This window comes from Sylvia atricapilla, chromosome 2 (genome assembly GCF_009819655.1).
Source record: "Sylvia atricapilla isolate bSylAtr1 chromosome 2, bSylAtr1.pri, whole genome shotgun sequence".
In the NCBI taxonomy this organism is placed as follows: domain Eukaryota; kingdom Metazoa; phylum Chordata; class Aves; order Passeriformes; family Sylviidae; genus Sylvia; species Sylvia atricapilla.
The window spans coordinates 27,229,150-27,242,383 of record NC_089141.1 but is presented as its reverse complement, the minus strand read 5'-3'; the positions used below and the strand labels follow the sequence as shown (position 1 = coordinate 27,242,383).

General features: G+C 39.1%; 1 protein-coding gene across 1 annotated transcript; it reads left to right on the top strand.

Annotated features, from left to right (window-relative positions):
* Positions 1–2,018: 2,018 nt before the first annotated feature.
* CD86 (CD86 molecule) lies at positions 2,019–12,987 on the top strand. Its single transcript, XM_066341183.1, has 6 exons — positions 2,019–2,258; positions 2,371–2,420; positions 3,699–4,043; positions 8,093–8,404; positions 10,471–10,611; positions 11,444–12,987. The coding sequence occupies exons 1-6, from the start codon at positions 2,212–2,214 to the stop codon at positions 11,461–11,463; spliced, it is 915 nt and encodes a 304-aa protein (XP_066197280.1). The 5' UTR covers positions 2,019–2,211; the 3' UTR covers positions 11,464–12,987.
* Positions 12,988–13,234: the final 247 nt, after the last annotated feature.

Sequence of the window (13,234 nt, the reverse complement as noted above, 5' to 3'; positions counted from 1 at the left end):
TTAGAGCCCTGGGTCTTCAAACCACTCCCATTTCATCTGTTATCACTGGCACCATGAAAAAGTGCCACTTTCAGAGATGGATGCACTCAGCCTGTGAACAGCAAAACTGCACGTCCACTCACAGACCCACAATGTCTATCTTTCCTCTCTCACCTGGCCTCCTTTGACTGCTGATCAATTCTGGGACACAACAAGACTTTCAGTGGTTTGTAGATACAAGAATTGAGCACAGAATGTGTATTGAGTATGCCAAAGGAATGGTGTAAGTAGACCACAGTGATACTGTGTAATTCCCCTTCCTCCCTTCGGTCTTCTGGACACCGGCTCCAAGGATTTCCATTTGTTGGTTAAAGGCATTTTTTTAAAAAGGAGAAGAAAAGCTCCTTGCAGCACTGAAGTTGTAGCAGCCCAATTAATGATTCAGCAATTTTCTAAATAGCAGCTCCCATGAGAGAAGAAGCTTGTCACACTCACACTCAGTGGTAACTAATTCCCCTCTGCAGGTAAGGTGGGTGTACACACCTCTGCAGACTCACAGGATCCTTCTTCATGCCAGCACCCACAGAAACACTCCTTCTCCTGGAAGACAGCAGGCAGGAAAACATGTAGGAACTTTGAGACTTCTGTCTTCACAGCTCCAAATCCAAACCATGAAGAAAGAGATGCAGTTCTATTTGATATATTTGCCTGGGCTTTTTCTCTCTCACTCTCATTTTCAGTTCTGATTTTGGTCTTTGCTTCTGTGAGACAGTCATTGCAAAACATGCAGTAGACTTATGCCAGTAGTTGCTGAATTGCTTTAATTTCTCCTCTTACACATCTGCACTGAATCAAAAAAAAAAAAATAGAGCTATCCTTTATTTTTCACTTGACTGAAAGCCAAAATTCTTATTTATAGGATGGAAATATGATGGCTGCAAAGCAGTTTCTGGCTTTTTCAGTAGCTTGGCACAGGCCTTTTTACTCAGGCAGTCAGTTGTCTGGTTTTCTTCAGTGGAGCCCAGCCTGGGAGGGGAAAACCCCTTGATAAAACTTTAGCATGCAGTTGAGTGGCTGGAGCAGAAAAAGAATGACCCTCTGTCTATGACAATGGATTCTGCATGACCTCTCCCTCCCCTCCCACCTCTTCTGCTATGGCAGGTGGATCAAAAAAAAAAATTATCCATATACTCTGAGCCACGTGGACTTCTTTCTCACCTTTCCTAAGAAAAGGCAGGGTGAAGATGAAAAAAATACCATTGTCAGTCCTGTACATTACAGTACACTCACAAAACACATGTCAGCGGACTTAGTGGAATTCTGTATTAAACAGAAAAAGACACCAGAGACCTGGAGTAAAGGCAAAGACCCAAGTGTACCAGCCTATAGTAAAACATGACAAAAAATGGGAAACCATCCATCAGGAAAGTGTACTACTTGTGAGGACAGCAGACAGCAATCTCATTGGTTTTAGGTAGTATGAGAACTGGAGAGTTTTACATCTGCTCCTGCAAAAGAGGTTTCTTTGAAGCCATTTGAAGGAGAAGAGTGAAGGACCTTGGCAAGGGTGGTATGGAGGCTTCTCTCAAATATATGGAGAAGGCACACAACAAACACAGAGGTGCTACTAAAATGCAAAGTAGCAAACACTGACCAGATGCAGGTGCCACTCTCATGGCACGTGGGAATGACATTTGGCTGTTTACCAGGACTATGGGCCCTTACACCACATGAACAAGCAGCCAGAGAGGTGTTTTGCTTAGGAGACAAGACACAGGGGCTTTTTTTCTTGTTTTCTAAAGAGAAACAAATTTTTTCTTTACCACAAACTGTGTCGTATCTAGCATCAGCTTTCTGTATCATATATCATAGGACTTCTCTGTAATCCTTTGCTGTTGTTAAGGCTAGGCTCCTGTCACAAAACTGAGGATCACAGACTTCATCACTTCTGGTTGCTGACATCACTGAGACGTCTCCCCCACATCTTCCTTCTTCATCATACTCTCCTCCCCCACTACTTTCAATTCCCCATCTTCTTCCCCACACTGCCAGGCCAAGCATGCTCTGCATTCCTCTTTCCTCTGCTCCAGGCGTTTTGGGTATTTGTCCTGCTCTTTGGACCCCAGGGACTCTGTGTTCCTCCCATGGCATACACAGTCTGCAGTAATCTAGCACTGCATCACCCTCTCTGTAAACCAGAGACCTGCCATGGCATGCTAGTTGTGGTTGCTAATGGCTGGGAAATACATAGAAGTCCTTGCACCAGTCTATGGAAAAAGGTGAGATTAACTTTCTCAATACTCTCTGTCTTGCTAAAACTTGTTTTACCACTTCTTTGGGAGTACTGGAGTGTTTTTAACCTCTAATATATTTCTTTCCTTCTTCTTACAGTGCCATGGAGGTCTGCATATTCTTCCTTTGTACTATGATACTTCTCCCAGGTAAAGGCACATTTTTAGTTGTTAAAAATATTTTGATTGTTTGTGTGCTGCTATGAGATACTTTCTCATCCACTGAGAAGCTCATTCCTTAGTAGTATTAGTTACTTCCATTTCTCAATCAAGGTCATATAGCCTATGTGACATGTATTTAAATTGTGTGGAGGGACTTTATAAAATATATATAGTAAGTATTTTCTCTTTTCAACTTTATATCTTTACATTACACTTATTTTATGTTGCTCTTAAATTCTCAATTTAAATCTGTCTTTAAAATGTGTGTGTATTACCTGTGTGCATTATAGAGAAGAGCAGTACTAAACTGAAAACTGGCAGTTTGATATGGGACAACTGGAGTTGGAGGCAGCCACAGAGATCGTTTTGCAGTCTGGTGCTCTGGAAGAACAGTCAAAACTGCACCAGGAGAGAGACTGTAAATCTTCTCCTCCTTTTGAACACAGCAGAGATGTTTGTATCTTCTGGGACAGAGGGCTGCATTTCTTATTCCAGGGAAACACAGTCTTCCCAGACCACCACCACTCATAATAATGGACACATGCACAGGGGAAAACAGGAGAAAAATCATCCTTTGTGTAGTGCAGTTCATCCTTTCTTTGCATGAAGGAATAATTTTGTTTATTGACCATTTCTGTTAACAAGATCAGCAGCAGAACAGTTAAATCTGACATTTACTCTGTCATTAAATTCAAATTAATTACAGAACAGTTAAATCTGACATTTAATTTGTCATTAAACTTTAGATTAATTCTTCATTGAGATTGAAAGTGTTCACCTGCTTCTGACCTTCTGGTCATGCATTCCCTAGACACTCACATTTACCACACAGTGTGTACTTCACAGTTTCTTCAAAGATTTAATGCTGTGTTATTTTCTTAGGAGAATTAACTCTTTAAACAGAAATTGTGCAACTATCTTCTTTGTGGCAGAATGTCATTACACCAGGATACTGCAAGCAAGAATTGTTTGGATCTTTGGCCTGCAGATAAGTCTTCTAAAATATAGATGCTCACGATCTCTGTGTGGTAGGCCTTCTTTGGAAAGTAAAATATAGGAAGAAAAGTAAGAAACAGTTTTATGACCTGAACTCCACAACAGTAAAGGAGTTTGAACAATTACATGTCCTGTCATACCTAGTAGGAGAATTTGTGTCTAAATGCTGGCATTTTTATTTCCATTGTTTTTACGTGTTGGTCTCTGAGTGCAACTTGGTATTCATTTGCAGCTGGTGGAAATCTTAATTTTTCTCTCTTTTTGTCTAAGGTATTGCTGCCAGTGTGCATCCGGTGAAAGCATTTCTCCATCACACTGTACACCTGTCCTGCTATTTTCCAAACTCTCAGAAAATTGACGTAAAGAACTTGATAATTTTTTGGCAAAAGGACACTAATAAAGTGGTGCACGAAGTATATTATGGCCAAGAAAAACATGAGAACCTTAGTCCTGAATATATAAATCGCACCAAGGTGGACGTGGGCAGATGGACCTTGCAGTTGTTAAATGCAGGGGTTGAGGACGAGGGACGCTATCAGTGTATTATCATGCAAAAAAAAACTGAACGATCAACAGAGGTCATACACAACTCTGAGTGCTCACTGCACATCATTGGTAAGTAATTTCTTCCGACTGCCATCTGGTCTGTGGGATTCTCTGTGATTTTTTCAGCCCAGAAATGTGGGTCCTGTGTCCAAGCCCCTGAGAACAGGCCTGCTCTAGAGCAGAATTTCTAAAGATGGATAACAGACTTGCTTCCTGCAAGTTTTATGGCTTTTAGGACTCTGAAAAATAAACTTATTTATTTGCATCTGACAAACTACCTTCTATTAAAAGTAGCAGTAGTTATCAACATTGGTGGCAAATTAGAATTGAAACATAGCAAGATCTCTGCAAACACACAGCTATTTTATGATCATATAAATCAGAGGGAAAATAAAGAAAAGAACAGCTCACACTGAGGAGTAGAAATTCATATGATCAGTTAAAGGAAGGCAGAAAATACCATTGAAGAAAAAATGTGTACATGCATTGATGAGATTCAACCTGATTTTTTGCATCAGAGAATTTTTTGTAATCAGAGGAAAAGGCAGTAAACCTTTTAACAGGGAAATGGAAGTGAGGCACCAATATTTTCTTCACATTTTCTAACATTTTTTAAAATTCCTAATATATAATCCTGTTTCTCTATTTTAAACTATTCTGTTAGTAACCTTTATTCATATGGCTGTGTTCTGTCTTCCACTGTGATAGTGCTAGTCATTGATACAACAACTTCTAACTTGCACTGATGTTTTCAGACTTCAGCATACTGCTTTAAAAGAGAACAGACAAAGAGTAACAGCAGCCAAAAACAGTACCAGGACAATTGGCCCTATTTAGCTTTGTGCTACTAGCAAGTGTTCCCTTAGTCCACAGACAGAAAATGTAGATTGCTAATTTTGATTCTCCCAGGATCTACTGGAGAAGCATTTTCAGTGAAGTTTTAGAACTCAGAAACTCACAATGTGCACTCAGTATCAAGGCCCCCAATTTAGGAAGATATGTAACATAAACTGCTCAGTCAACTCAAACAGTTCAATTATCAGCTTAGCCAACATCTGAACAACATATTACAGATGTCTCACACTTATGACTAAAAGTCTCCTACACCTTTTAAGGTTTAGCTTAGGAAGACAGCTTTAACAATGTCCTCTTGTCTTCCCTCCAAATTACTCTCTGTTCAATAAACTCCCAAAGGCAGGAGCAGCATAAAACCATTTAAAAAAAACCATCAAGCCCTTCAAAACAATTAGATGAAATACACAAATATTGAAATGTACCTATGCTTACATGCTGCTTTTTAACTAGAATCTCATATCATACATGGAGGGATTTTTATAGTTTGGGAAATCACACTTAAAATGGGCCTTAATAAAACTGAGGGCTGTACAAGAATAATAGGGCAGTCATACAAAGCTATCTAAATCACTTGGTGACATAGCATTTCGAAATACTGCAGTACCTTTGAATACAATTTAAACATGATATTTTTATGTATTATATTAGTACAATATATAGATAGCATGAAACTGTGTCAGAGGAGGTTCAGGTTGGATATCAGGAAACAGTTATCATAGTATCAGAACAGTTATCTGGATATCAGAAGCCCAGGGGCCAGGAGGTCAGGCACTGACAGGTTCCCCAGGGAAGTGGTCACAACACCAAGCATGACAGAGTTCAAGAACGGTTTGGACAACACTCTTGGGCACATGGTTGTGACTCTTGGGTGTCCTGTGTGGGGTCAGGGATTGAACTCAATGATCTTTGTGGGTCCCTTCCAACTCAAGGGATTCTAGGATTTTATATGTATGTTAGATGTATTTTATACAGCCACAATGACTTACAAAACAACGGACTCAGATCCTTCTCCAGGTAAAAAAAAAAAAAAAAAAACACACACTTCACAGTGGAAAATAACTTTGGCTCTTAAAAATGAAAGGTAAGGATCATGGTGACAAGCAGCCTAACTGGAAAATCTGCTGTTGTGGCATGTCTGCAGTGCTTCCTCTGGAAAGATCAATAAGGGAAGTAGGTGAGACTAGGGAAGCTGTTTCAAAATATGCACTACCCAAAGTGTTGAGACTGAGATGATGACACAAGAGAGACTTACAGTTGCCTGTTTTAAAGGGGACATTGAAAATCTGAAAAGCGTGGAAAAAGCTCTAGTAGCATTATCTGAAGGCTGGAAAAAATACAGCCCAACTAGAAACATTAAAACAACAATCTGATTACCTTATAACATGGAATAATCAGAAGAGTTTTGTTTCCAGAATGTCAGAACCTGAAACACGTGTAAAATACTGGATATTAAAAGAAAAAAAAAAAAAGTTAAAGGCTAATCAATTAATTCAGTGACAGTCAGTGTCTGGAAGGAAGTAAGGCAGATGGTCACTTAGGAAAATAGAACAAAACAAAGTGATCAAGCCATTGAGAAAAATATTAAAGGCCTGATGACTGCTATTTCTTGAGCTATTTAATCTAATCACAAAGTTTTTTGGGAGACACCATCTTTAAACACAAAAGACTTCCTAAAATGTGCTTTTCTGTTAATGAACACAAAAGCCATATACATAGCCCACACCCTGCATGCAGCTAGCATCATTTTTCAGTAAATTGAGATTCCAGAAGCTAAAAAAGAGAAGTGCAGGGTATAGTCCACTATTTCCACCTGCTTACCATCAATAAGATTGAAGCCCTTAAATCACCTGGATGTTGTGACAAGTTTCATAGCCATGGATTACGCTCCTTGTAAAATACCAAGGAGAGAATAAATACTCCAGACCAGAAGTTTGACAGCAGTCAGCTAAGTAAGTCAGACCTTGAGCTTTCCTGAGGGACATCTTAAATAAATTTTGGGGTATAAAAAAGGGGGGGACTTTTAAAAATTTTAATTCACATCCATCAACTCTCTTGGGGGGTTTTAAGTGACTAAGCTAAATCCTATCCATTGTGTACTAGGATAGAGAAAATAAAAGCAACATCATGTTTCTTCATTCATCCATATTAAGAATTCTCTAGGGCAAGGATTAGATCCTTGTTCCAAGACATGGAATGTGTGTGCAGAAGAATGAGGCCCTCTTCAGACTCACATTTTTCTAAGAACCCTTTTTCTCTTCTTCAGTATTTCTCCATATTGTCTCTAGTTTTGTTTGCCTTAAAAAATGAAGAATTTTTTAATGAAATCTTGAGTCTATTGCTCGGGATTTGTTTCTGATTTTTTGGGAGGTTGTTGGGGTTTTTTTAACTTGCTATATGCCAATTTGTGGTCAGTATTATGTCAACATTCTCTCCTTCTCCTTTTCCATTATAGTCTATTATTTTTACTATGAACCTGTAACAAAACAAATTCTGGTTGAGAATATCTAGATCAATTAAGGGAGAGTATTGGTTAAAAGCTTCCATTTATCATTCATATTTTATGTTTAAATAGTTCTTCCAAATCCTGTTTCATGATTTCTTGCATGGGAAACTTGGTTTTAAAAGCAACAGGTGTTTTTTTTATTGATTGTGATGAATATTCAATAACTCAAAATAAAAACCACTTATGCTATAGTCATTTCCATACAAAAAGCTAGGCTAAGGGAACCATACCACAAATTGATGATGAATTAAATGCTGCAAAATGTTTACTTACAATACTGACAGACAGCACGGATATTCCTACTTAAGACAGCACTGTACTTTGAAATTACCCCACCTGAATTCTCTCAGATGATTTCCCTCTTTACATTTTCCAGTTAGATGTTTGTAGGTTTCCCCTTACCCATTCAGAAGGCCAAAGATAGAGAGCATTGTGGACCTTCCCATTTTCTGCTTGAGCCCTGATGTGTAAGTAGGCCAGGTTTCATTATTCTGAGGTATTAATGTGTCTAAAAGAGGTCAGAGAGGCCCACTGTCTGGCTGATCAGACTTGCATCCTTTAAACACTCTGAGAACAAGAAGCAGCAGGTCTACATACACACCAAAAAAAATGTTACACAAATCCCTTCTTGGAATGCCCATTGTCTTCCTGAAGAAAACTGTTTAGACTTGTTTCTGCCTGAAAATATTAAATAACTGGCAGCCACTGGCACAAATGTGGTGTGGCTGTCTCCTGATGCTCTGTCTTTGGTCTATTTCAGCTAACTATAGTCAACCTAAGATAGCAGAACTTCACTCCAGCAAACTAAAGCCCAATGGATACTTGAATCTTTCCTGTTCTTCCAGTGGAGGCTATCCAGAGCCCAAGGAGATGACTTGGCTAATTTCACATGAGAACATAACACACAGCAGTACAGCTCACATGGATGTCTCACAGGATGCTGTGACAAAGCTGTACAATGTTACTGGCAAGCTGAATATCCCGGTTCCTACAAAGAGCCACACTAATATCAGCTGCTTGCTTCACCTTAAGGAGCAGCTGGGAAGCCTTGTCTCAGTTCCACTGGAGATAGGTGAGTCTCTGCCCATTCCAATTTCTGCATGGGTAGGAGCAGGCAGTTCTGCAGCACAGCTGATCACAGACAGCATGGTCGAGGCAGGGAATAAACTCCGAGTAGGAGTAGAAGTTGGTTAAAAGGGTTGTATGTTCTCCATCTCCTTCACCACTGAACTTCCTCCGTTTTCCAAATGGGAAATCTTATTACAGCAAAGTGAGGGCACAGAGAAGGAATTGCTATACAATCCAGAACACAGCCCTATTGATTCCCTCCTTGGAAGATGCTGCAGTAGCAACAAAGCAACCCAGGAGTCTGGATCAGGCAGCAACCAGCCTGTGGAGGTGATAGATGTTGGGAAAGGTTGTTGCTTCACAGAATCAGAGAACTGGTGAGATTGGAAGAGGCATCTGGAGATGATCTAGTTCAACCATTCTATTCAAAGTAGGGTCAATAAGTAGCACAGTGCTTTTTCCAGTTGAATTTTAAATGGCTCCCAGGATAAAGACTCCACAACCTCTCTCAAGAATCTGTTGGAAGAGTTTGACTACCCTGATAGTAAAAAAAGGGGTCTTTTGCTAGTTTAAAGAGCTTGAGCTGCTGTTCTTAATCCTTCCTTAGAAAGAGGCAGAAGGGTAAACAGAAGAGTTCCATGGACCATATTTGGCTCACAAACTGCCAAATAGACTATGCTGAGTTTAAGTGTAAAGACCATGAAACTTGGACTAATATTAGAAGCATTCCTGGTGGTTTTCATAACATTTGGCAGAATGAAGTGCACATTCCAAAATGACTATTTGGGGATTTTTCGTCTCTGAGATTGTGTCTTTTTTCAGACATCTCTTGTAAGAAGAAGCAGGGGACCTGAGTTCCATTATGACTTTACTGCCAGATTATCTCAGGATTCCACATGGCTGATCCTTTCTTTAAACTAAAGCGGTATTTTATTTATCTTCTGGACCACGAAAACTTCTTTTCACATGTTTTTGTTTGTAAGCTATGGCACAAGAACATCAATATAAAGACAATTCCCACTTTGCTCATAATTTCCTTTGGCTTGCACATGTCTTGTTTAGAGAATGCTGAAGATGGAGAGCTGTGCTTCAATTTACAGGAGCAGGGAGCCAAGAGAGAATAGTAGCATTGCAGGAAAGCCTACCAGGGTAGTATAAACATGCACATGACTACTGCAGATGTAAAAGAAATTTGCCACTTGTTCTGAAAAAGTTCCACAGTTCAGTTTCCTTAATATAAATTTAGCTAAAAGGTTAAGTTATCAACACTAGAAATGGCAAACTGCCTCTGATGTCTTTGCATTCTAGGACTTTTAAATACTATTAAAATACAATCCAGAAGTCTTCTAATGTTTGTTCAGCTCTGCACGTTGCTCATGAGTCTTGAAATGGTTATTTTAGCTATAATGCTGAATCTTCCTCTTCCCTCTTCAATTCTTCTCTTCTCTCTGGCTTTATGAAAATAGATACCTGACAAGCAGTGATGGTGGGTGAGAAACCAGGAACTCCACACAAACAAAAGTTTTGTTTGGCAATAACTGAAGCTCTATCAGCTGCTAACTCTGCCAACCAAAACCTCAAAAACATAAAAACCAGAAATAGAGGGAAAGTCCTTTGAATTCCCTGCTACTTTCACATCCCTTACAGCATTTCATTAGGCTTTTACCATCATTTCCAGCAGACACCATGTAGTACCATGATTACCATGTAGTAACATGTTCCAGCTTCTTCCAACTTGCGTGGTAGCACAGAGCAGCATTGGCACAGTAGCTGCCTCATAGGCTCTTGTATGAATTGAGTTGCTGATCTTTCAGATGTTACCCAAACCTCCAAAAGAGTGCTTTGCTTTAATGCTGTTGAAGTGACCAGTGAGACCAGGTAGTTTCACTAGTTATTGGAAAAGGAAATAAAACAATGTGGATAGTGATTTATTGACACTGTTCAAGCAAAAAGGATGTCAAGGGCCTCCACCTAAACTTCTATTTCATGTAACTTCAGGATAGAGTGTTTAAAGTAATTGTCACCAAATGAAATCTTTGCTGTGTGTATCTTCTCTGTTTTCTTATTCAGAGATACAAGAGAAAGAAATGGAGCAAGCAAAGATAAATTTCTTTGGCCCACTTATAGCTGTGGTTGTACTGATCATTTCTGCACTCCTTCTGGGTGTTGTGATATTAAAGAAGAACAGAAATATCTTGTCTACCAACCAGAGTAAGTTACTACTTGTCATTCAGCTCTACCATCCCTCAACTCACTGGCTTTACCCTTTGTAATCGTCCCTTTACCTACTTTCAAGCTGCTGACAGGAAGTTAGATTTCATGCTGGACTTAAGCTAAATTTCCTAGGACAATTTAGTTCCTGTGACAACTTAATCCATCCTGCAGAAACTCAGAGCATCTTTTTCCTGTCTCATCCTGGAATCCATTTCTCCCTCATTTTAGTGATCTGTGAGACAGGCATGGTACCAGCTTACCACCTTTTCCTGTGGTTTCTTCCTTCTTTTTTTCTGGGTTTGGGATGGATTTGGCTCTTAAAATCATTGAAGGGTATAAATATTTCTTGCCTATCACCACTTATAAGAGAAGTGGAGTTGGGGCAGGGACAAGATGAACTCACACAAAGTGTAAGGAACTCTGTGAAGGGAAGGAACTCTGTCATCACAGAGTTTAACAAAGTATTAAGGCATTGCTCCACCACAAGCTGCCCGCACACTGGGCTGAAAGAATCACCTTGTACTGGGAACAGAATTTGATCTTGGCATTTCATTTCTCTATTTTGTTCTGAGACTAGTTCTCAGCAGTCCAGAGTTTATTTGGCAGTGAATCATGCTGACATCAGGACCTATTTTCCTTGTAGCAAGAGGGAAATGCATTTCTCAGTTAGTCCTGTTTCCCTATACAGCCAAGGGTCCTGAGCCCCACCTTGTTCTTTTCAATAAGAATTTGATCTTATCAAATTCTAAGATAACTGGACATTTGCTATCAACTCTTTTACAGCTCCTATTTTTCACATTTCTGTAAATCACATATTGATCTATTCTAGGTGTCAGTCTAGCAATTTAGAAGCTATCCAGCTTGAAACTGAGGCCACCAGCCAGACTGCTGACTGGGAACCACATCTACACACAGCAAAGCATGAGGTCCCATGGTTTTAGAGGTTTTGCCAGAACAAGAATCCTCCCCAGAAGCCCTGCAGAACAACATGCAACATTTTTGTGTGATGGCTGAAAACCTACTCCCCAGTGTTCTCTGCTTTTTTTGCTCCAGAATGGTAGTAAATGTGATGCTCTGCCTGTCTGCATGACTAGCTTTTTGTTGTATCTTTTATTATGCACTGTGACGATGTAAAATCCTGAGAGTCAATGGAGAAAGCAGAGCTGCATTGGCCACAGAATGTCTCAGAAATAGGAGTTAAACTACAGTCTGTGAATCATAACCATCACTGCAAACATAACCAGAGGTAGGCTATTACCCATAGAATCATAGAATGATAGAACCATGGAATCATAGAATGACTTGGGTTGGAAGGGACCTTGAAGGTCATCTAGTTTCAAACATCCTGCCTAACCATGATCCATAAATGCTTTTGGCAGAGCCATTGAGGCTTTGTACCAGTAACTTTCTTGTAAAGCTTCACATCAGAAGGAGGAACTTTGGGGCATTTCTCTACCTTCTGAGAAAAGTCATGAAATTCCTATCAAGCATTTGAAACTAGAAATAATCTAAAGGAAATACTTGCTTTAAACATAATTTGTGATTAACTTCTTTTTTTTTTTATATCATCCAAGCTTAATTTACACAGACAGTTAATACCTCCACACTTTGTTCCTCTGTATTCTGACTGAGAGCTGTAGCAATTGTTCAGGTAGATGTAGGGATAGAAGATGATAGCGTGAAATACCATATGTGTGTATATCTAACCATCCAAAATTAAGCTGAGCAGACTATGACAAAATATTACATAAGTCATGTTCCTTTTTGGTTGACTATGTTCTCCCTTCTCTTAATTTTATTCCAGACCTTGATGATTGAGCAATTCATACACTGTGGTATGTTCAGCCATAGGAAGGAGTTGTATCTTTCAGAAAAGATCCTTTGTTTCACTCAAAATGTGTCAGTTCTCCAGTCTTAAATGATCTCTGCACTTTATATTCTCTAACAGCACTGACATGTTTCAGGACCAAGAATGCAGCAGAACTGAGACAAAATTCTTCTGAGATCTTGATTATGTTTGTAGGTCTGACACTTTCAGAAAGAGCAGGGACATTAGCATCGTATTCTCAAGACAAATTTCAGCTCAGAGTTGCAGTCTGGGGACATAAATTCTCTACAGTTGTTGAGTAGAAATATTCTTTTCTGTTAAATGATGTGAGTTGCTAGATTCGACCTCAATTTTACTCCATTTTCAATTGTGTTAGAGAAATGTATGTACTTTTGAGTTAGCTAAACTATTTGGGAGTCAGTTTATAAAGCTATTACATTAACATTCCAAATATTTTCATTCAGATTAATATCATTCAAATGTTATTAGAAGGTAAAAGTTTTAATTTTTTGTAGAAGTTTTTACTTTCTAGCAAACTTATTTAATGGTGGATTAAAACAGATGTCTTTTTCTGTGTTGCTGTTTTTTATTCTTCTTCCATTAATGCATCGTGTTAGGGAATACCAACATTTGGTATTCTCAGGGAGGAAACATTTCCAGAATTACTTCCTGGAAGCAAATGAATAAAAAAGGTATTGCTGTAATGTTACTGAGAATGGCACAACTGGAAGTTTCATTCATACATATGTACATATGATATGTACATCAGCAGATGTAACTAGTGGAAAAGGC

Bases quoted from the DNA above. Each gene is read 5' to 3' on its own strand.
- CD86 (XM_066341183.1), top strand. From the start codon at position 2,212: ATGGCTGGGAAATACATAGAAGTCCTTGCACCAGTCTATGGAAAAAG. The intron at 4,044-8,092 runs GTAAGTAATTTC...GGTCTATTTCAG, and splicing joins GTGCTCACTGCACATCATTG to CTAACTATAGTCAACCTAAG. The intron at 8,405-10,470 runs GTGAGTCTCTGC...TTTCTTATTCAG, and splicing joins CTCAGTTCCACTGGAGATAG to AGATACAAGAGAAAGAAATG.